Below are 24,985 nucleotides of genomic sequence, written 5' to 3'. Positions count from 1 at the left end.
CTCCCTGCCCCATGAGCTCTATCATACCTCGCCTTAAAACTATGCATGGTTCCCGCCTCCACTACTTCACTTTCTAGGCTATTCCACGGCCTGACAACTCTATGACTGAAGAAATACTTCCTAAAATTCCTTTGATTTATATGAGTCTTCAACTTCCAATTGTGACCCCTTGTTTCTGTGTCCCTTCTCTGGAACATCCCGTTTTTGTCCAACTTGTCTATTCCGCGCAGTATTTTATATGTCGTTATCATGTCTCCCCTGACCCTCCTGTCCTCTAGTGCCGTCAGGCCGATTTCCCTCAACCTTTCTTCGTAGGACAATCCCCGTAGCTCTGGGACTAGTCTTGTTGCAAACCTATGCACTTTCTCTAATTTCTTGACGTGCTTGACTAGGTGTGGATTCCAAACTGGTGCTGCATACTCCAGTATGGGCCTGACGTAAATGGTATACAGAGTCTTGAACGAATCCTTACTGAGGTATCGGAACGCTATCCGTAGGTTTGCCAGGCGCCCGTATGCTGCAGCAGTTATCTGACTGATGTGCGCCTCAGGAGATATGCTCGGTGTTATACTCACCTCCAGATCTTTTTCCTTGAGTGAGGTTTCCAGTCTTTGGCCATCTAAACTATATTGTGTCTGCGGTCTTCTTTGCCTTTCCCCAATCTTCATGACTTTGCATTTGGCAGGGTTAAACTCAAGGAGCCAGTTGCTGGACCAGGCTTGTAGCCTGTCCAGGTCTCTTTGTAGTCCTGCCTGATCCTCATCCGATTTGATTCTTCTCATTAACTTCACATCATCTGCAAACAAGGACACTTCTGAGTCTATCCCTTCCGTTACGTCGTTCACATATACCAAGAACAGCACAGGTCCTTGGACTGACCCCTGTGGAACCCCGCTTGTCACAGGCACCCACTCTGACACCTCGTCACGTACCATGACTCGTTGTTGCCTCCCTGTCAGGTATTCTCTGATCCATTGCAGTGCCTTTCCTGTTATGTGTGCCTGATCCTCTAGCTTTTGCAGTAAACTCTTGTGAGGAACTGTGTCGAAGGCCTTCTTGCAGTCCAAAAAAATGCAGTCGATCCATCCCTCTCTCTCTTGTCTTACTTCTGTCACCTTGCCATAAAACTCTAGTAGGTTTGTGACGCAGGATTTTCCTTCCCTGAAACTGTGCTGGTTGTCAATTATACACTGTGTGTGTGTACTCACCTAGTTGTACTCACCTAGTTGAGGTTGCGGGGGTCGAGTCCGAGCTCCTGGCCCCGCCTCTTCACTGATCGCTACTAGGTGACTCTCCCTGAGCCGTGAGCTTTATCATACCTCTGCTTAAAGCTATGTATGGATCCTGCCTCCACTACATCACTTCCCAAACTATTCCACTTACTGACTACTCTGTGGCTGAAGAAATACTTCCTAACATCCCTGTGATTCATCTGTGTCTTCAGCTTCCAACTGTGTCCCCTTGTTACTGTGTCCAATCTCTGGAACATCCTGTCTTTGTCCACCTTGTCAATTCCTCTCAGTATTTTGTATGTCGTTATCATGTCCCCCCTATCTCTCCTGTCCTCCAGTGTCGTCAGGTTGATTTCCCTTAACCTCTCCTCGTAGGACATACCTCTTAGCTCTGGGACTAGTCTTGTTGCAAACCTTCGCACTTTCTCTAGTTTCTTTACGTGCTTGGCTAGGTGTGGGTTCCAAACTGGTGCCGCATACTCCAATATGGGCCTAACGTACACGGTGTACAGGGTCCTGAATGATTCCTTGTTAAGATGTCAGAATGCTGTTCTGAGGTTTGCTAGGCGCCCATATGCTGCAGCAGTTATTTGGTTGATGTGCGCTTCAGGAGATGTGCCTGGTGTTATACTCACCCCAAGATCATTTTCCTTTGGAGATGTTTGCAGTCTCTGGCCCCCTAGACTGTACTCCGTCTGCGGTCTTCTTTGCCCTTCCCAAATCTTCATGACTTTGCACTTGGTGGGGTTGAACTCCAGGAGCCAATTGCTGGACCAGGTCTGCAGCCTGTCCAGATCCCTTTGTAGTTCTGCCTGGTCTTCGACCGAATGAATTCTTCTCATCAAGTTAACGTCATCTGTAAAAAGGGACACTTCGGAGTCTATTCCTTCCGTCATGTCGTTCACAAATACCAGAAACAGCACTGGTCCTAGGACTGACCCCTGTACGACCCCGCTGGTCACAGATGCCCACTCTGACACCTCGCCACGTACCATGACTCGCTGCTGTCTTCCTGACAAGTGTTCCCTGATCCACTGTAGTGCCTTCCCTGTTATTCCTGCTTCGTCCTCCGTTTTTGCTCTAATCTCTTGTGTGGTACTGTGTCAAATGCCTTCTTGCAGTTCAAGAAAATGTGTGTGTGTGTGTGTGTGTGTGTGTGTGTGTGTGTGTGTGTGTGTGTTTGGGTGTGGGTGTACGTGTACGTGTGTGTGTGTGTGTATGTGTGTATGTTTGTGTGTTTGTGTGTGGGTGGGTGTACGTGTGTGTGTGTATGTTTGTGTGTGTTTGTGTGTGTGTGCATGTGTGAACAGTAAGATCACAATAAACAGGTAAGTGGATCAGATATCCTGGCCCGTGAAGCTAAGTAGTTCACATATCCTGGACCGTGAAGCTAAGTGGATCAGATATTTTTGCCCGTGAAGCTAAATGGTTCAGATATTTTCTTCCGTGAAGCTAAGTGGATTAGATATTCTGACCCGTGAAGCTCATTGGTTCACATATTCTGGACCGTGAAGCTTAGTGGTTCAGATATTCTGGCCCGTGAAGCTATGTGGATCAGGTATCTTGGCCCGTGAAGCTAAGTGGATCAGATATCCTGGCCCGTGAAGCAATGTGGCTCTTATATCCTGGACCGTGAAGCTAAGTGGTTCAGATATCCTGGCCCGTGAAGCTATGTGGTTCAGATATCCTGGCCCGTGAAGCTATGTGGTTCAGGTATCCTGGCCCGTGAAGCTAAGTGGTTCATGTATTCTCTCCCGTGAAGCTAAGTGGATCAGACATACTAGCCCGTGAAGCTAAGTGGTACAGGTATCCTGGACCGTTAATTAAGCTAAGTGGTTCACATATCCTTATCCCTGAAGTTATGTGGTTCAGATATGTTGGCCATTGAATCTAAGTGCTTCAGATATCCTGGCCAGTGAAGGAAAGTGGATCAGATATCCTGGCCCGTGAAGCTAAGTGGTTCACATATCCTGGTCCGTGAAGCTAAGTGTTTCACATATTCTGAACCGTGAAGCTAAGGGGATCAGATATCCTGGCACGTTAAGAAAAGTGGTTCAGATATTGACTCACGAAACCGTAATGACACGACTGCAAACAAACCATACCACGGGCGGGGATAGAACCCTCGATCAGAGAGTCTCAAGACTCCAGAGGCTAACGCGACGGTCTGGAATTTTGAGACTCTCTGATCGCGGGTTCTATCCTCGCCAGTGGTATGGTTTGGTTCGGATATTATCTCCCGTGAAGGTAAGTGGTTCAGGTATCCTCGCCCGTGAAGCAAAATGATTCAGATATTCTCTCCCGAGAAGCTAAGTGGATCAGATATTCTGGCCCGTGAAGCTATGTGGTTGAGGTATCCTGGACCATGAAGCTAAGTGGTTCACATATCCTGGCCCCTGAAGCTCGGTGGTTCAGGTATCCTGGCCCGTGAAGCTAAGTGGTTCAGATATTCTCTCCTGTGAAGCTAAGTGGATCAGATATACTAGCCAGTGAAGCTAAGTGCTTTAGGTATCCTGAACCGTTAATATTAAAGGATGAGACAGTTTTCATAAGCGAAGTCAGAATGTTTGGAGTGCCAGAGGTAAATCACAAAGCGGCACCTTGAAGTGGACGATAGTTAGAATGAGGCTTGCATATAGACATCATATTGTTTGAATCAGCAACGTTTATATGCCAAAGATGGAGCAACACAACTTTTATTTCCTTTCAAATTAGACTATATTCACTCTGATATTAGCTACTGTCAATAAAGTATGTAACTTAATATAGACTAGTGAAAGACTATGATATGACTGTCAGTGAATCGTTGAGCAGCTCAGGAGTGTAAGATGTTTTCTTGGAAACATTATTTCTGGCAATCCCATTCAAAATACAGGTACAGAAAGAAAATATTTTGTGCTTATTTATACTTTTATTTTTTTTTTATTAGCATCACTGATTATTAATAAAGCAATGCACTTATGTACGTTAATCAAGATGTACTTTGAAAGTTAAGACACATGTGCAACATCTGGATATCTTTATTGTAGACGTTTCGCCATCCAGTGGCTTTATCAATACAGATTCTAGGACATAATTATAAGACAGTAGAACTATATACTTGTCAGACACTGCAACATCATGTAGTTTTGGTTCTGAGGACATCTACAAGATCTTCTTCACGGCTGCTACAACTAACCCATCTCTTTCGGTAGGACGTACTTTTACTGGGGAATCCCGCCTACCAGTGACTATGCCCTCGTCTGCTACACGTTCTTATCTACTGACGTTTATATAACCGCCAGTCTTCTTGCCTTTGCTCCAGATTCTCCACCACCAAGATGCTGTGAACACTAACTCCAAGGCTGAGGGACTGATTACCTCATCTTTTGTATATAGTTCTACTGTCTTCCAATTATGTCCTCGAATCTGTATTGATAAAGCCACTGGGTAGCGAAACGTCTACAATAAAGATATCCAGATATTGCTCATGTGTCTTAACTTTCATATTGTCGGTATTTTATACCTTTCTTGCACAAGATGTTCTTTAAAGTTTTACTGTATATTTTTTTTTCTTTCTAACAGTACGTGGAGATCCGATTCAAGTCGTCTGCGCTACGGAAACTGACATCGATCAACTTCATGTTGTACATGGTGCTTTATCTTGCACTCGCTCTGTACGCTCCCTCACTCGTTCTCAGCTCTTTCACGAACCTCTCTTCTACCATCTCGGTGGTTCTGATGGGTCTTATCTGCACCTTCTATGTCACCATTGTGAGTAAACTAAGGTAGCACGTCTGTCTCATGATTATAAGATCACTTTATCTCTAGCTGAATGACAATAGAGAGCAGAGAGTGACTAGCTAGCTTAAGGTTTACTATACTAATAGTAGGAATCTAAGAAATAAGATAGATGAGCTAAGATTATTTGCAAGTCCAGGTAACATATATTATTGCTATAACAGAGACATGGTTCAACCTGAAAGGTAGAAAAATGTCTTCTGAATGCCACATACAAGGCTATAAACTATTTGGCTCTGATAAGGTGAACAGGAAGGGTTGTGGAGTGGCGATGCAAGTCAGAGATAATTTAAATAGTTGTATTAGACGCATCGGACACTCAATCTGTTTGTCTACAGTTTCTCGAGGGTCGTGACAAATTAATTTTGAGTGTGATTTATAGCTACAGGACGAAATTCATACCGCATCTAGATAAAAAACTGTCATGTTAATTGGAGATTTTAACTTTAGACAAATTGATTGGAACAATATGACAGGAAATCTTGAGTCTAGTGACTTTATTGATACGGTTCAAGATTGCTTTTTTAAAGCAGTTTTTGACAAAGCCATCTAGAGGAAACAATCTGCTTGACTTGGTTCTTTCCAACTGACAATCACTAATTAATAATCTTGAGGTTAATGATGAGTTTGGGAAAAGTGATCACAAATGACTTAGTTTCAATATATAGAATTACCAAAATAACTGCAATTAAGTCTGTGTCCCAGACTTCTGCTTGGCAGATTTCATGGGATTGAGAAATTATCTGGATGGGTTAAATTGGAATGACCTGACTATGGGTCAGGTAGGTGGTGTTGGTTGCCAATATGACGTTTTCAGAGCATAGTTCTAGCTGTCCAGTGAATGTAGATGAATGGTTCAGAGAACCGACAAGCTATTAAATTAGACACATGTGCAACACTTGGGTATCCTCATTAAAGATTCCCAAGTGTTAAGAACATAAGAACATAAGAAAGAAGGAACACTGCAACAGACCTACTGACCCATGCGGAGCAGGTCCATGCCCCCCCGGATAAGACCAATGACCCACCCCCTGGATTATCCCAATGACCCACCCAGTCTGGTAATCCTCACTCAAGGATGGAGCACTGTACCAGACCCAGCAGCACAAAATAGTCAGGTCCAACTCACACCCACCCAAACCCACTCATGTATTTATCTAACTTATTTTTAAAACTACACAACGTTTTAGCACCAATAACTGTACTCGGGAGTTTGTTCCACTCATCCACAACTCTATTACCAAACCAATGCTTTCCTATATCCTTCCTGAATCTGAATTTTTCCAACTTGAAACCATTGCTGCGAGTCCTGTCTTGGCTGGAAATTTTCAGCACACTATTTACATCCCCTTTTTTATTCCTGCTTTCCATTTATACACCTCGATCATATCCCCCCTAATTCTACGCCTTTCGAGAGAGTGCAGATTCAGGGCCCTCAGTCTATCCTCATAGGGAAGATTTCTGATACATGGGATCATCTTTGTCATCCTCCTTTGTACGTTTTCCAGAGCATTTATATCCATTCTGTAATACGGTGACCAGAACTGAGCAGCATAGTCTAGTGTTTGCATCGCTATTGGGCCGTGCGGACGTGCTGCACAGTAGCTCCTGATTGAGTTGGCTTTTGCGCAGTGTTGACGTGTACTTAGCTCTGTGAAGACCTGTTTGCGCACTCTCTACGAATTGAAGCAAGATGCCCTCCATCGAGCAACTTTACCAACAGCTTAAGGAAGAATTGAGGATAGCGAAGTTGGAGATTCGGCGACTGACCGAGGAAAACAAGAAGATTCGTAGTAGTCCTTCTGTTATGAGTCCTTAGGTCAAGAATGGAAACTGGTCAGTGGCTAGACAGCAGGGAATGAAGTTGACGATCAAGAAGACGAATGGAAAGATAGAAACGATGAAGAAGAAAGAGACTGCCGTGGAAACTGTTGTGGAAACATCTAATACATTCTCAGTGCTACCCGACGAATGTGAGTCGACTACTGGGAACATCACGACGAACGACACCAAGGAAGGTAAGAATATTGTTGTTGTTGGGGATAGCCAAGTTAGGTATACGGATAGGGCATTCTGCTTGAAGGACAGGAGTAGGAGACAAAGAGTTTACTTTCCTGGGGCTGGGATGGAGGATATTGTTAGCCGTCTGGATGACATCATGAGAGGTAATGGGAGCAATCCTATTATCTGTCTCAGTGCTGGAGGCAACGATGTTGGCAGACGTAGGAGTGAAGACCTGATTATCAGGTATAGGTCAGCAATAGAAATAATTAGGAGTAAGGGTGGGAACCCTGTCATATGTGGTATTTTGCCAAGGAGAGGGGTTGGAAATGAATGGTTGTCCAGGGCAATAGGTGTCAATTGCTGGCTGGACAAATACTTTAAGGAAAATGCAGTAAAATTCATTGACAACTGGGACCTCTTCTATGGCGGAAATGACATGTATGCCAGGGATGGGGTTCACTTATCTAGGTCTGGGGTGGTAGCACTGGCAACTGCAGTGGAGGGAGCAGTTAGGACATTAAACTAGGAATAGTTAGTGGTATGGGTTTTGGCAGGAAAACAGTGAAGTCCCAGTGTAGTAATTGTATGAGTTCTAGGGGAACTAGTAATAAGCAGAACGAGGTAGATATTGAAAAGCCAGGGACTTTGGGTGATAAGGACAGTAATAGGTTTAGTAGAAAAACAGAAATGAGCAGGAAGGGTAAAGAGAAAGGAGAGTCTTTCAATGTTTATTATGCTAATTGCCGTAGTGCTAGGAATAAGATGGACGAGTTGAGATTAGTTGCAAGTGCAGGTAACATTGATGTATTTGCCTTAACTGAGACGTGGTTTAATTCAAAAAGTCGGGACATGCCTGTGGAATGTCATATTCAGGGTTTTAAATTGTTCCTAGTAGATAGAAGTATCGGGAAAGGGGGGTCGGGTGGCATTGTATGTCCGAGATCGCTTGAACTGTTGCATAAAAACGGGTATTAAATCTGAAGTAACACATACAGAGTCTGTTTGGATAGAATTTTCAGAGGGGCATGAAAAACTGATTTTAGGAGTGATATACCGTCCTCCAAACATAGATAGGGACCAAGGGAGACTACTATGGGAGGAAATTGTTAAGGCCACAAGGCACGATAATGTAGTAATTCTAGGAGACTTTAACGTTAGTCATATTGATTGGAATTTCTTGACTGGGAATTTAGAATCATACGACTTCTTAGAAGTAGTTCAGGATTGTTTTTTGAAGCAGTTTGTGACAAAACCTACAAGGGGAAATAACCTGCTTGACTTAGTTATGGCAAACAATGGATCCCTTGTTAATAATTTAGAAATTTCAGTGGAACTGGGTGCTAGCGATCACAAATCAATTACATTTAGAATTGAATGGAAGTACGATAGTAGCGATAACTCAGTAACAGTCCCAGATTTTCGCTTAGCAGATTACGATGGGCTTAGAGAACACTTATCATCTGTTGACTGGGGTAACGAAGTGAGATATCAATATGACAGTTTTCTGAACACTATACATGCTGCTCAAAGAACGTTTATTCCATATAAAGAAATTAGATCAAATAGAAATGACCCAAAATGGATGAATAATAGGCTCAAATATCTACTAGGGCATAAGAAAGGAATTTATAGGCGTATCAAAAGAGGTGAGGGTCATCTTATGAATCAGTATATTGACATTAAGAGGGACATTAAAAAGGGGATAAGAAAAGCTAAAAGGGACTATGAAATAAAAGTTGCTAGGGATTCTAAAACTAACCCAAAAAGGTTTTTCCAGGTCTATAGAAAAAAAGTTAGAGATAAGATAGGTCCCCTTAAAAATAACTATGGGCATCTTACTGACAAAGAGAATGAAATGTGCTCGATTTTTAATAATTATTTTCTCTCAGTTTTTACACAGGAAGACACTAACAATATTCCAGTAATTAATTTTTATAGTGGGCTAGAAGATAAATTATGTAACATCACAGTCACTAGTGAAATGGTTGTGAAGCAGATAGACAGACTGAAGCAAAATAAGTCGCCGGGTCCTGATGAGGTTTTTTCAAGGGTTCTTAAGGAATGCAAAATGGAACTCTGTGAACCATTAACTAATATTTTTAATTTATCTCTTCAAACAGGTGGTGTCTGATATGTGGAAGATGGCTAATGTAATTCCTATTTTTAAAACAGGGGACAAGTCGTTACCGTCAAATTACCACCCAATAAGCCTGACCTCAATTGTAGGCAAATTACTAGAGTCAATTATAGCTGAGATTATAAGAAGCCATCTCGATAAGCATAGCTTGATTAATGATACTCAGCATGGATTCACAAGAGGCCGGTCTTGTCTAACTAATTTATTAACTTTCTTCAGTAAAGCTTTTGAGGCTGTTGACCACGATAAAGAATTTGATATTATTTACTTAGATTTTAGTAAGGCTTTTGATAGAGTTCCACACCATAGACTGTTAAAGAAAGTGGCAGCTCATGGCATTGGGGGAAAAGTGCTCTCGTGGATCGAGTCATGGCTCACTGACAGGAAGCAGAGAGTGTCCATAAATGGGGTTAAATCCGAGTGGGGATCTGTAACAAGTGGCGTTCCACAGGGATCAGTCTTGGGCCCGTTGTTATTTATAATATATATCAATGATCTTGATGAGGGAATTACTAGTGATATGAGCAAATTCGCCGATGACACAAAGATAGGTAGGATAATTGATTCAAACGTAGATGTTATGGAACTTCAGGAGGATTTAAACAAACTCTATTCTTGGTCAGAAAAGTGGCAGATGCAGTTTAATGTAGATAAATGCAAGGTCCTGAAGCTTGGGAGTGCCCATAACCCTAGTACTTATAAGTTAAATGATGTAGAACTTAGCCATACAGATTGCGAGAAGGACTTGGGGGTTATGGTGAGCAGCAACCTTAAACCAAGACAGCAATGCCTAAGCGTACGAAATAGGGCAAATAGATTACTGGGATTTATATCAAGAAGTGTAAGCAACAGAAGTCCAGAGGTTATACTGCAGCTTTATACATCATTAGTAAGGCCTCACCTAGATTATGCAGCTCAGTTCTGGTCTCCATATTACAGAATGGACATAAATTCGTTAGAAAACATTCAGCGTAGGATGACTAAATTAATACATAGCATTAGAAATCTTCCTTATGAAGAAAGATTGAAGACTCTTAAGTTACATTCACTTGTTAGACGAAGAATGAGGGGAGACCTGATCGAAGTGTATAAGTGTAAGATAGGTATTAATAAAGGGGATATTAATAAGGTCTTGAGGATGTCTCTCCAAGAGAGAACCCGCAGTAATGGATTTAAATTAGATAAGTTTAGATTTAGAAAGGACATAGGAAAGTATTGGTTTGGAAATAGGGTAGTTGATGAGTGGAACAGTCTACCTAGTTGGGTTATTGAGGCTGGGACTTTCGGTAGTTTCAAATTTAGGTTGGATAAGTACATGAGTGGGAGGGGTTGGATTTGAGTGGGACTTTCACATCAGAGCTTATTTCTTGGGTGGCATTGAAAATTGGGTTGGGCTAATGTTTTGTTAGTGGGATGAATTGTAAAGGACCTGCCTAGTATGGGCCAACAGGCCTCCTGCAGTGTTCCTCCTTTCTAATGTTCTTATGTTCTTATGAGGCCTAACCAAGGATATATAGAGTTAAGAACAACCTGAGGACTTCTATTATTTATACTTCTAGATATGAAGCCAAGAATTCTGTTAGCTTTATTGCGAACATTAATGCACTGTTGTCTTGGTTTTAGATTACTGCTAACCAGAACTCCTAAATCCTTTTCGCAATCGGCAGTATTAAGATCTACATTATTTAGTTTATATGTGGCATGGTTACTTAACTGTCCAACATTTAGAACTTTGCATTTGTCAATATTAAACTGCATCTGCCACATCTCCTACCATTGCCTCAGTCTATTCAAATCATCCTGGAGTGCTCTAATGTCCTCATTAGAATTAATTGGACGGCCTATTTTGGTGTCATCAGCAAATTTGCTTATGTCGCTATTTATTCCCTCATCTATGTTGTTTATGTAAATTGTGAACAACAACGGGCCCAACACTGACCCCTGAGGAACACCGCTTGTGACGTGCCCCCATTCAGATTTCTCCCCATTTATGCAAACTCTCTGCTGTCTATTTGTCAGCCATGCCTCTACCCAGGAAAAAATTTCTCCTCCTATTCCGTGTGCCCTAAGTTTCCTCAATAGCCTCTGGTATGGAACTCTATCGAAAGCCTTACTGAAGTCCATATACACAATATCATATTCATTACCATGATCTACCTCATCAAACACCTTAGTGAAAAAAGTTAGTAAATTCGTAAGACATGAACGCCCCTTTGTAAAACCGTGTTGAGATTCATTAATCAATCTGTGCCTGTCAAGATGGCTACGAATTGCTTCGGCAGTTATTGATTCCATAAATTTTCCCACTATGGAGGTAAGGCTTATTGGTCTATAGTTCGAAGCCAAGGACCTGTCACCTGCCTAGTAAATAGGTATTACATTTGCCATTTTCCACTTATCAGGCACTATGACAGTTTGTAGTGATATGTTAAAAAAGATTAGCCGAAGGTATGCTAAGTTCCTCTTTACATTCCTTTAACACCCTTGCAAACAGTTCATCAGGACCAGGGGATTTGTTAGGTTTTAGTTTCTCTATTTGTCTGAGGACCATGTCACTAGTTACCGCAATCGTACATAGTTTATTATCATCCTGTTCTACATAATCTATTATTTCAGGAATATCACTAGTATTTTCCTGGGTGAAAACTGAGAGGAAGTAGGTATTTAGAATTTCACACATATCCTTATCACTGTTAGTGATCTGACCAGAGTTACTCTTAAGTGGGCCAATCTTGTCCCTAATCTTACTTCTGTATACCTGAAAGAAACGTTTTGGGTTAGTCTTTGAATCCCTTGCGACCTTAGCCTCATAATCCCGTTTTGCTTTTCTTATTCCTTTTTTTATTTATCTCTTTAATTGAATATATTGATTTCTTAACTGCCCATCCCCTCTTTTGATACGCCTATATATGCCTCTCTTTTGACCAATGAGATGTTTTAATCTATTGTTCATCCATTTGGGATCATTTTTGTTAGATCTAATTTCCCTACTCGGAACAAAAGTTGTCTGGGCAGCTAGAACTATGCTCTGAAAAACGTCATATTGGCAACCAAGATCACCTACCTGACCCATAGTCAGGGCATCCCAATTTAGCCCACCCAAGTAATTTTTCAGTCACATGAAGTCGGCCAAGCGAAAATCTGGGACAGAGATTTGATTGCAGTTATCTGGGTAATTCCATGATGTATTAAAACTAAATGATTTGTGATCACTTTCCCCAAGCTCATCATTAACCTCAAGATTATTAATTAGTGAATCTTTGTTGGCAAGAACCAAGTCAAGCTGATTGTTTCCTCTAGTTGTTTCTATCACAACCTGTTCTAAAAAGCAATCCTGAACCGTATCAAGAAAGTCACTAGACTCAAGGTTTCCTGTCATATTATTCCAATCAATTTGTCTAAAGTTAAAATCTCCCATTATCACAACATTTTCATATCTATATGCCTTATGAATTTCGTCCCATAACAGCTTACTGCCCTCCCTATCAAGGTTTGGGGGCCTATAAATCACACCCAAAATTAATTTGTCATGTCCCTCGAGAAACTGTAGCCAACCGATTCTGTGTTCGATGTTTCTAATCTTATATCATGTCTAAGACAACAATTTAAATTTTCTCTGACATACATCGCCACACCACCACCCTTCCTGTTGACCCTATCAGTGTGGAATAGTTTATAACCCTGTATGTGGCATTCAGAAGGCATTTCTCTATCTATCAGGTTTAACCAGGTCTCTGTTATACCAATAATATCTATGTTACCTACACTTGCAAGTAATTTTAGCTCATCTATCTTATTTCTTAGACTCCTACTATTTGTATAGTAAACCTTAAGGGAGCTAGCCACTCGTTGCCATCTACTATCTCTCATTGTTTGTTGATCAATTGATTTGCCATTACTAGCAACTTTATTTTGAATATTGTCTTTTAAACATATCCCTGAGGTATCCCGGTAATAACTGCTGTTTTTAACCCTAATGCTGCAGCCTGATTGTTTCCCACAAACACCCATACCTCTGTAATCTATCAGTTTAAATTCCTAGACAAGTCATCAATTACCCTCTCAATTGAATTGGCTAATGCAACCACTCCATCCCCAGAGAGATGAACCCTATCCCTTGCATTCATATCACGTTTGCCAAAGAAAAGGTCCCAGTTATCAATGAATGGGATTGCAAGTTCCTTGCAGTACCTGTCTAGCCAGCGATTTATGCCAATTGCCCTAGACATCCATTCATTGCCCACTCCCTTTCTAGGCAAGTTGCTACATATGACTGGGATCCCTCCCTTAGACCTAACTACTTCTATGGCTGACCTGTACTTATCCAGCAGCTCCTCTCTCCTGCCCTTCCCAATGTCATTATTCCCAGCACTAAGACAGACAATGGGCTTGTTCCCATTACCTGCCATAATATTAACCAACCTGCTGACTATGTCGCCAACACCAGCTCCAGGAAGACACACTCTCTCTCTGACCTTTCTGTCTCTGTTACAAAATGCACGGTCCATATATCTTACCTGGGAATCGCCTACTATTAAAATATTCTTACCTTGATTAGCAGGGGAATCAGTGGTATCTTCAACCTCACTAACCACTTGTTTCTAATTTAACTAGCTGCCCAGTCAACTTATGTTTCTAGTAGGGAAATTAGATCAACCAAAAACTATGCCAAATAGATAAACAATAGATTAAAACATCACATATAGGCGTATCAAGAAGAGACGGGAATTTAAGAAATCAGTATACTGTTTTATAGAGAGAAATAAAAGAGGTAATAAAAAATCTGAAAGAGGTTATGAGGCTAAAGTGAAAAGGGATTTGAAGACTAACCCAAAAGGTTTCTTTAAGTTATATAGCAGTAAGATTACAGACAAGACTGGCCCGCTCAAAAGTAACTCAGGTCAGATCACTGACAGTGATAAGAAAATGTGTGAGTTTTTTAACTTTTATTTCCTCTCAATTTTTATTTAGGAAGATACTAGTGAAATTCCAGGAATAATAAATTATGTACAACAGGATAATAATAAACTTTACACGATTAGGGTAACTAGTGACATGGTCCTCAGGCAAGTAGAGAAATTAAAACTGAACAAATCCCCAGGACCTGATGAACTGTTCACTAGGGTTTTACAGGAATGTCAAGGGGAGCTTAGCAAATCTTTGCCTAGTTTTTTCAACATATCACTACAAACTGGCATAGTGCCAGACAAGTGGAAAATGGCAAAGTCCTCAGCTTCGAACTATAGACCAATACTTTACCTCCATAGCTGGAAAATTTATGGAATCATTAATTGCCGAGAGATTCGTAACCATCATGAAAGGAATTAAATTGATTAATGAATCTTAGCATGGTTTTACAAAGGGACGTTCTTGCCTTACAAATTTACTTTTTTCACCAAGGTATTTGAGGAGGTAAGAACATAAAAACATAAGAATGGAGGAACACTGCAGAAGGCCCATAAAAGGCAGTTCCTTATCAAAACGACCACTACCCAAAGCTACCCAAGAATTTACTCCTGTACCAATGACACCAATCAAACCCAGCCCATTCCACTCATATATTTGTCTAATCTCTTTTTAAAGCTACCAAATGTCCTAGCCTCGATCACCCTACTGGGAAGATTGTTCCAACCATCCACAACTCTGTTCGAAAACCAGTACTTACCTATGTCCTTTCTAAATCTAAATTTATTCAACTTAAATCCATTATTTCTGGTTCTTGCCTGGTTCGACACCCTAAGTACTTTATTAATATATCCTTTGTTTATGCCCGTCATCCACTTATACACTTCAATGATATCTCCTCTCATTCTATGTCTCTCCAGAGAGTGGAGATTTAAGGCTTTAAGTTATCTTCATACGGGAGATTCCTTACACAGTAAATCATTTTAGTCATTGTTCTCTGTATATTCTCCAATGAGTCTATATCAATCCTGTAGTAAGGAGACCAAACCTGAGCAGCATAATCTAAATTAGGCCTCGCTAGTGATGTATAGAGCTGTGAAATAACTTTTGGACTTCTGTTACTTATAATTCTTGAGATAAATCCTAGCAGTCTGTTAGCTTTGTTGCACACATTTAGGCACTGCTGTCTTGGGTTTAGATTTCTGCTTACAATGACTCCTAAACCTTTTTCACATTCTGTATGATCAAGCTCTATTTCACCTAGTTTATAGCATCGAGGGTTATTTTCATTACCAAGTACTAGTACCTGACATTTATCTACATTGAACTTCATCTGTCATTTTTCAGACCAAGACATTAATTTGTCGAAATCCTCCTGGAATTCACTGGTATCCTCCTCAGAATGAATCATACGGCCTATCTGTATCAGCAAATTTGCTCATGTCACTCGTAATCCTTTCATCAAGGTCATGAATGTAAATTATGAACAAGAGATGGCCTAAAACTGATCCTTGTGGAATGCCACTAGTGACTAATCCCACTCAGATTTGACCCCATTAATCTAAACCCTCTGCTTTCTGTTGGTAAGCCGTGCCTGTTCCCATGCTAGAACTTTACCTCCTATACCATGAGCTGCCACTTTTCTTAAGAGTCTCTTGTGAGGTACTCTATCGAAGGCTTTACTAAAATCCAAATAAACAATATCATATTCTTTATCACTGACTACTGCCTCAAATGTTCTATTGAAGAACGTCAGTAAATTTGTCAGGAAGGAACGACCTCTCATGACCCATGCTGAGATTCATTAACTAAATTATGCTCTTCAAGGTGACTAATAATGTCAACTATAATTGATTCTAATAACTTGCCCACTGTAGATGTCAGGCTTATTGGATGGTAATTTAAGGGAACGGATTTATTCCCTGATTTGAATATAGGAACCACATTAGCCATCTTCTACAACTCTGGCACAACACCAGTAAGGATGGACGCATTAAACACACTCGTTAATTGCTGACTAAGTTCCATCTTGCATTCCTTAAGTACCCTGGGAAACAACTCGTCGGGTCCTGGGGACCTATTTTGCTTCAAACTGTTTGATAACCATGTCCCTCGTGACAGAAATGTTAGTTAATTTGAATTCTTCAGGAACTGAATAATTGCTAATTTCTGGAATCTCATTTACGTCTTCTTCTATAAAGTTTGACAAAAAAAATAATCGTTAAATAGAGAACATATATCCAGATCGTTATCCGTCAGCTGTCCATTCCCAGTTTTCAGAGGTCATACTTTTTCCTTCACCTTCGTCCTATACACTTGAAAGAACCCCTTTGGATTAGTCTTCGATTCATTAGCAACTCTAATTTCATATTCACGTTTAGCCTTGTAATCGCCTTTTTTACTTCTCTTTTAAGCTGAACATATTGGTCAGTAAGGTTAACCTCTCCTCTTCTGATGCACCTATAAATTCCTATTTTCTCTCCTAATAGATGCTTTAGCCTCCTGTTAACCCATTTGGGATCCTTATTATTAGACCTAATTTCTATCTGGGGAATGTATATACTCTGAACATGGTGTACATTATTAAGAAAAAAATTATAAGTATGATCATCGCCAAGAAAATAATTAGCTAGAAAACCCCAATTAGACAGGTGTTCCCTTAGTCCATTATAATCGGCAGAACGAAAATCAGGATATTTTTTACTGTATTTTCATTATTCTTGTATTCCCAGTTAACGCTAAAAGTGGTGGGTTTGTGATCACTTGCGCCAAGCTCTTCAGTGATCTCCTTAAACTCTTCAGTGATCTCTAAATCATAGTAATGAATATGATAGTGCATATGGACTTCAGTAAGGCTTTTGATAGAGATCCACATCAGAGACACCAATGGGAAGAAATCAGAGTGGGGCTCATCACGAGTGGTGTTCCACAGGGGTCAGTGTTCGGCCCTTTGTTGTTCACAATTCATATAAACGACATTGATTAAGGAATAAATAGAGACATTAGCAAGTTTGCTGTTGACATCAAAATAGGATACGTAATTCATTCTACTGAGGACATTAGAGCACTCTAGGATGATTTGAATAGACTGATGCAGTGGTGGGAGAAGTGGCAGATGCAGTTTAATATAGACAAATGCAAAGTTCTAAATATTGGACAAGAAAATAACCATGCCACATATAAACTAATAATGTAGATCTTAATGTTACTGATTGCAAAAGGATATTGGAGTTCTGGTTAGTAGTAATGTAAAACCAAGACAACAGTGCATATACGTATGTATATATATATACGTATATGCACTGTCTTATAGGGCTTATTCAGCCTTATAAGATCTTATGCAAGTATTACTCTGGCTGGTTCCTCCTTAAAAAAAGTAATAATAGAAAAAATAACAATAACATACAAATGTAAACACTTCATTATAATAATTGTATGTGTAAAACAAGTAAACACAAGTTTTTATCCGATTTGAAAGAAAAATGAAATATGAAAATAATAATTGAATTCAACGCTAATTTGTACAGAGATAATTGTTGAAGATAATGTCGATGTTGTTGACACAGCGCAGTGTAGAAACTGTAGCTGTTGTTGATGTGGGGGAGGATCACAGCTGGTATGTTGATGTGGGGGAGGATCACAGCTGGTATGTTGATGTGGGGGAGGATCACAGCTGGTATGTTGATGTGGGGGAGGATCACAGCTGGTATGTTGATGTGGGGGAGGATCACAGCTGGTATGTTGATGTGGGGGAGGATCACAGCTGGTATGTTGATGTGGGGGAGGATCACAGCTGGTATGTTGATGTGGGGGAGGATCACAGCTGGTATGTTGATGTGGGGGAGGATCACAGCTGGTATGTTGATGTGGGGGAGGATCACAGCTGGTATGTTGATGTGGGGGAGGATCACAGCTGGTATGTTGATGTGGGGGAGGATCACAGCTGGTATGTTGATGTGGGGGAGGATCACAGCTGGTATGTTGATGTGGGGGAGGATCACAGCTGGTATGTTGATGTGGGGGAGGATCACAGCTGGTATGTTGATGTGGGGGAGGATCACAGCTGGTATGTTGATGTGGGGGAGGATCACAGCTGGTATGTTGATGTGGGGGAGGATCACAGCTGGTATGTTGATGTGGGGGAGGATCACAGCTGGTATGTGACAACCCAACCACTATTCAAGCACATTATGTCTAGTCTTGAATGATCCGTCAAGATAATAGGAATACAGGACTTTGACCACTGCCGAGATGAGGGGAAGCTGCCTGGGTTTAGACACATTAAGGTAAGAAGATCGTGGGTGACGTCTGTGAACCTCAGTTAGGTTCCTCTCCTTCAAACCTTTTCTGTAGTTGCCAGATGACCCTAGCTGGCAGTCCAAGCTAGTAAGAGACAAAAGTTACCCACCGCTCGATAAATCACTCTCCATGATAAGAGTAACACATTTAAAAGACTGGAGGGGATTTAAAGAAGATTTAAAAATTAAATTCAGGGCAGGAAGAACTAAGTCTCAAAATTAAATAAAAGTGAAGCTTTTAACCAATATATCAATTAAGACAGGAGCAGAGGTGTTTACTTACAGATGTGTTGGGAGCTGCTAGTCAAGTGATTAACCATTTGGTCAGAGTCCCACATATCACCTTTCAGTGTGGAGAAAAGGGGGAGGATAGCGGGAGCTAGACACTCATTCACTGTCTGACTGTGGTGGAGCACGGTCGTGCTCTGCACCCCTCTGCTATTTTCAGGCGAGCTCTCATAGCAACAACATGGCTCTGAGTGTACGGAGTACGGTGAATACCGTCGGTATTGTGCTGCTTCGTGTGGCGATTTCCCCCTCAACAGCACAAGTGTTGCTACCGACGATCTTCAGAGAGACGTATGAAATACAGGACGACGAGGTATATGGTGTAGCCCAGAATGGGGCCTTCAGAATCTTCGTTAAGTTGAATTCGACGGCTGTGTATGAGTTATTGGTGACAAGATTCCAGGATATGAGTCTAGATGTAACTTCTGCTGTAAGAGTGCATCTCATAGACGTCTCTCGACATTTTACGTGGGTGAAGTTGTGCAACATCCCCTTTGAAGCAGACGAGGCTGACATAAGGAACGTGTTTGAGGTGTATGGTACCGTGCATCTGGCAACCCAAGGCAAGTGGGCGGCAGTTGCATACATGGGACGTCCGGAGGGTATGTTCTCCCTCAAAATGGCTCTGAGGCATCTAATCCCATCTTACATTGTGTTGAAGGAGTTCCAGGCCCAGATTCTTGTGCCTTATGCTGGGCAACGACGTACGTGCAGGTTGTGTGGGGAGTATGATCACATGGCGGCGACGTGTGTGCAACAGAGGAGGGGGATGGTGAGAATGGTGGAGCACCAGTTACAGGTGTGGATGTCATGGAGAGCCCCACAGGCAAACGAGGGAGTGGACGTCTGTGGAGTGATATAATTGAAGATACCCTTGTGGTGAATGATGGGCGTGCCATAAGTTGTGTCGAGCCAGAAATGGCCACTTTGCCGGTGACGGGGGCGGAAGTGCTTGTGCAACAGGTGGTGATGGCGCTGGAGGAAGAGCTGGACGAGGCTTTGAAAACTTTAACTTCATCTGGGGAGGATGATGTCTCTGTAAGGGAGAACGTCTCTGAGTTGCAAGAAGAGAGTGTCGGGACAATCATAGGAAGGAAGGAGGAGATCAGTGGCACAGAGAGGTGTCACCATGTTCTGTGCAACATGAAATAGTGGAGGTTGAGGTACAGTGCGAGGAATCCTCGGAAGACAGCATGACGGTGGAGGGCATCATGAAGAAGAGAGCGGCGGCGTCAGACTCAAATGACGTCCTGACGCCTGGGCAGAGGTCTGGGAGGAAGGACGAATATTCTTGAGGTAGCCAGGATAAGAGGCATCGAAAGAAGGGGGCAGGGTAGATGGTGTGAAATCATGTGTTGGCCCTGGGGCACGAGGCCTTGGGAAGGAGGAGAGGAGGAAGGCTTGGAAATTTTAAGAAGGCCTTAGATGTATGACTATGAATGTGAATGGACTGTGTAATAGAGTGAAGAGGGAATGTTTTCGTATGTTTCTGTGTAAATATAGAGTGGACATAGTGTTTCTACAGGAACATAATTTCAGGGAAGGAAGAGTGCTAGAGGTGGCAGGGTTTAAGGTTATGACTCTGCCATCTGCACGTTTGAAAGGTGGTGTGGGTTTATTGATAAAGGAGGTTAGCCCGTTTGTGTTGATACGAAGTGAAGGGGGAGGGGGGAGGGTGTTGCGTGTGGATGGGTGGTGGATGGGGCAGAGGGTAACCTTTGTAAGTGTGTATGCACCAGGGGAAAATGATGCGAAAGTAAAGAAGGATTTCGTATCTGATGACCTAGCTTTCTCCTTACATAGTTTAACTGCGGTGGCCATCGTTGGTGGAGACTGGAATTGTGTTATTAGGAGGGCTGATGTGGAACCCCAAGGGGTGGGGCACATGTCGGCAGCCTTACGAAATCTCTTGGTGGATGCTCAGTTGAGGGATGTGATAGGTGGGGGTGCGTGGGAGGTAGAGCATACTTTCGTAAGGAGGGGTTATGCAGCTAGGTTAGATAGGTTGTACATATCTCACGAGGTTTTGTCAAAGTTTGTCCGTACAATAGAAGTAGCTTTTTCAGATCATTGAACGGTAGTAGCAGAGGTGGAGTGGGAGTCACTAGCTAGTATCGATTCTGGAAGTTAAATACGAGTGTGTTAGAAGATGAGGAGGGGTTGGAGGGCTTTACAGCACTGTGGGAGGGGTTAATTGAGGAGGTAAAAGGGGTGGAGGATGTGGTGACGTGGTGGGATGGTGTGGCTAAGGAATGGATTCAGCATTATTTTGTGTGGGAGGGGAAATGAATCAATTCTTTAAAATATGGGCTCATTAACTATTTGGAGGACAGGTTAAGGGGTTGTTATATAAGGGGGGCAGTGGCGGGTACTTATCCTATGGACGACATTATGGTAATTAAGGGGAGGTTGCACAAAATCCAAGACGAGAGGTTCCAAGCGGTGAGGGTAATTGCGGGGGTGGATGAGGTGTCATTGGGCGATAGGCTGTCTTTGTGTGTATTGCATAGGCAAAAACAACGACAGCAGTCAACGGCTATTCCATGGTTGGAGGTTCATGAGTCGGTGGGTGGGTATAGGGTGGGTCAGGTTATACAAACTACAGATGGGATGGGGGCATTTATGGATAAGTGGTATGAGCAGTATTGGCAAGGGGAAGGGGTAGGAGCTGGGGATTTAGAACAAGTGTGTAGGTGTGTGATATGTCGGTTGGGAAACAGTGATAGGGAAGCACTGGGTGGGGAAATAACTGAGGGGAAAATATGGAGGGATTTAAGTGAAATGCAAAACGGCAAAGCACTGGGAATCGATGGGCTACTGGCAGAGTTCTATGAACAGCATTGGGAGCTAATAAGGGGTTTTTTGGTAAGGTTATAAATTTGATGAAGGAGAGGGGCAAGTTGGGTGAAAAGCAGGCAACGGCTGTAGTAGCCTTGGTACCGAAGGGTAAGGGGCAGCATACGCTTAGGAACTACCGGGCAATACCATTGTTATGCCCGGATTATGAGTTGTTTGTTAAGACTTAAGGAAATAGGTTTAAGTGTGTAGTTGCGCGGGTCATATCGAGAACTCAGTTTGGGTTGCCAGGGAGGTCCATGGTGGAGGGGCATGGGTTACTATGGGATTTCGTGGAAGATAAAGAGGGGGAAGGGGGGGGCTTGGTTGCACTAGACTGGCAAGGAGCATATAATAGAGTGGAGCAAGAAGCATTGGGAGCTATCCTTAGAGGACAGAGTTTTGGGGAAGAAATAATGGGCTGGGTATATGCATTATATTGTGGGGCAACGGCGAGGGTACAGATTAATGGAAGACTGGGGGGAAGATTGTAATGAGTAGGGGACTTCGACAGGGGTGTCCTATGTCACAGCTTTTGTTTGCGTGCAAACAGGACCCCTTTTATAGAATGATGGAGCAGCAAATGTGCATTAGTGAGGGAGAACGGAGTGGAGCTGGGATGGTTTGGCCAGTTCTAATAGGGTATGTAGATGATACTTCTGTTCTGGTTAGGGAGGGGATATCAATGGACGCCTTAGATCGGGTAGTCAACGTGTTCACAGGTGCAACTGGTATGAGAGTGAATTCAGAGAAGTTCATAGTCATGGGGTTAGGAGCTTGGGTGGGGAGGGTTGAGTGGGGTAGTGCAGTCGTGATGAAGCAGGTGTCTTTGTTAAAAATTTGTGGTCTTATCTATGCAGATAATCTGGATGTTGCACATGTGGAAAACTCGGTTAGGCTGGTAGACAGGATTCTGGGTCACTTGGGAGCATTGCGGCCTTATCATTTGACCCTTGTGCAGCATGCCATTGTTATTAACGTCTTATTGTATAGTAAGGTTTGGCACATGGCAACTTTGTTCCCTTTAACTGGGACGGCAATTACGAACATACTTAGAAGGGTTTTTAAATTTTTGTGGGGTTCGGGCTGTGATTTGCTTAAAAGGGATGTGGTAATGTTACCTGTGCGTCAGGGGGGGTTGGGTTTGATGGATTTCAAGCTGAGCGTCAAATGTATCTTCATTAAGAGGGAGGTGATAAGGGAAAGTGTGGGTGGGGGGGGTCAAGATACACGGTAGATTGAAACATATGTATAATGGGTTAGAGTTGCATGAGTGTGAGACTGTTTTGAGGGCTCTGGTGTTGGCTCGGGATCTGGGGAAGGTAAAAATAGGTAGGCTGTGTAGGATGTTAGTGGGGAGGGTAGTGGCACCGGTGGAGGGGATTTTTCCCATGTATGACTGGTGAAGTATATGGGGTAGGTTAAGTAAGTTGAGGATACAACCCCGTGGGCATGACGTGATGTATCGTTTTTTGCATGGGATTTTACCCTCGGATGTGGTTTTACGGGATAGACGGGTGGTTGAGGGGGATCTGTGGAATATGTGGAGGGGAGGATTCGGCGTTCCACGTGGTGTACTTTTGTGAGGGGATGGGGAGTGTCAGGGGTTGGTTGAGCAGGGTGCTGCATAGGATAGGGGGTAAAGGCATTTCTGTTCTGCCGGCATTAAGTCTTGACGTGGGGGGAATGGATGAGAGTATCATTAGGGCTGTGGGGTACATCATGGTAGATTATAGATACATATCGTGGGGAATGCAGGGGAAAGGGGTTAGCTAGGTGAAGTGGCGGGTATTAGAGGTTACGTTTTATAAAACGTTGTTTTATAAAACGGATATTTATGGGCAGAGGTGGGAAAAGGATTTTCCAGTGGGATACAGAGAAATTACGTTAGGGGTTTTATTAGACTTGTAAATCAGGAAGGAGGGGTAGGATAGGGATGGTGTATGCTACTGTGGGAAGGGATGTCAGGGGTATGAAACAGGGTCACCTCCTTGGGGTTGACAGTTGCTAAGGATGTGTGTGATTTGTTGGGAGTGCGAGTTGTTGAAATAATGTACTTTTTCTGAAGTGTAAGAAATATTATCACTGGCTGTTATTGTCAGCTGGTTGAGGTGACATCGTGCTATAACCTTATCTAACACACTTATGTTAAATTTGATATTCAATGTAATGTGTCTTGGTGTTTATGTGAACACCGATGATTATATATTTACTTAAGGTTATCCCTCATGTATTGTAAGGATGTACGTAAGCATGTTAGTATATAAACATCTTTGATTGTATCATAGGATATTTAGAGGTAGGGTGTGGGTGGTGTGGTTTGGGAGGAATAGCGCCATTATGATTGGACTGGAGTCTTGCCAGTAGAGATTTTTGTTACCTGTAACCATACGTGTCTACCTATATATGTAGTTGTGCATAATTTAAAATGAACAATGTAACTTGTCATAATAATGAGGCATTCATAACTATTTTTAAGTAGTGGTACGTTTAGGTATTGTAAATATAAAGTAAGACATTGCGTGGGTTGTTCTTGCTTATATATTGTTAGAGTTTTTTCACAAGTTCATTATATATGATTAAGTGAATGAGTTTTTTTATATTGTGTATAGCCAGGTGAAACTGGACTGTTTTCACTTGGGGGGGGTAGGAGTGTTAGCAATCTCTGCACTAGCAGATCATGCGAAACACATGGTCACAATTATTGTAGATGTCTAATGTTGTCCATTCTCTGTAAGATGTGATGTACAGATTATCTCCGGCAGTGCAAATAATCTGTCTGCAGGAGGGAACAATGTGTAAATTTATTTATTTTGGTAGGTTTATGTATATAGCGTGTTATTAGGGTGATATATGTTATGAGACGCTAATTAGCACCAATGACTGTTTTGGTGGTTATGATTGGTGACAGCAGACATTTTTTTTTTTATTTAAAAAACACAATACACATCATACATGTATGCTATACTTAGGTTACATAAACAAAGAAACGTGATCCGTTAAATAATAAAAACAAACAACTTCACATTCCTTATCCCAGCATTAAACTTATACATAAGAAAAACACGTTCAACTGTAAATGCTTGATTCCCCCTCCAAAATGCCCAACCAGCACACACAACATTCATGTAACTAAAAACAGCCCACACCTGTACATACAGGTGGGTTTATTATATCCATAAAATACAGCCAGTATCTTATAACACAAAAGGCAATATTATCCTAAGAATGTCACACTTATTTACATTATATATGAAACTTTATAAACAAAGACATTCTCATATAATCCAATTCGTTGCACACTCATTAATATTGTATATTAAACTTTATACACAAAGACATAATACTAAACAGCTCAAAAATTACAATATAATAAAGGTGACAAAATAGCCATTTCCACACCTTACCACAGAGAAACTAAACACACTATTAAAATAACAAAGATACACACTCATGTTACATAGCACATTATTATTAGTGTGTTAACAATGTTGAGTGTTCCTTCT

General features: G+C 41.8%; 1 protein-coding gene across 1 annotated transcript in view; it reads left to right on the top strand.

Moving 5' to 3' along the window:
• The window catches only part of LOC128696605 (sodium-coupled monocarboxylate transporter 1-like), a 278,238-nt gene that overhangs the window by 456 nt on the left and 252,797 nt on the right, over window positions 1-24,985 (top strand). Inside the window, exon 2 of the mRNA XM_070094787.1 lies at window positions 4,797-4,985. Within this exon, the coding sequence (XP_069950888.1) occupies window positions 4,797-4,985 (189 nt within the window). The remainder of the gene's footprint in view (window positions 1-4,796; window positions 4,986-24,985) is intronic.

The sequence above is a fragment of the Cherax quadricarinatus genome, chromosome 47 (genome assembly GCF_038502225.1).
Source record: "Cherax quadricarinatus isolate ZL_2023a chromosome 47, ASM3850222v1, whole genome shotgun sequence".
Classification (NCBI taxonomy): Eukaryota; Metazoa; Arthropoda; class Malacostraca; order Decapoda; family Parastacidae; genus Cherax; species Cherax quadricarinatus.
The sequence above is the reverse complement of the archived record's forward strand: the minus strand, read 5'-3'. Positions and strand labels throughout refer to the sequence as shown.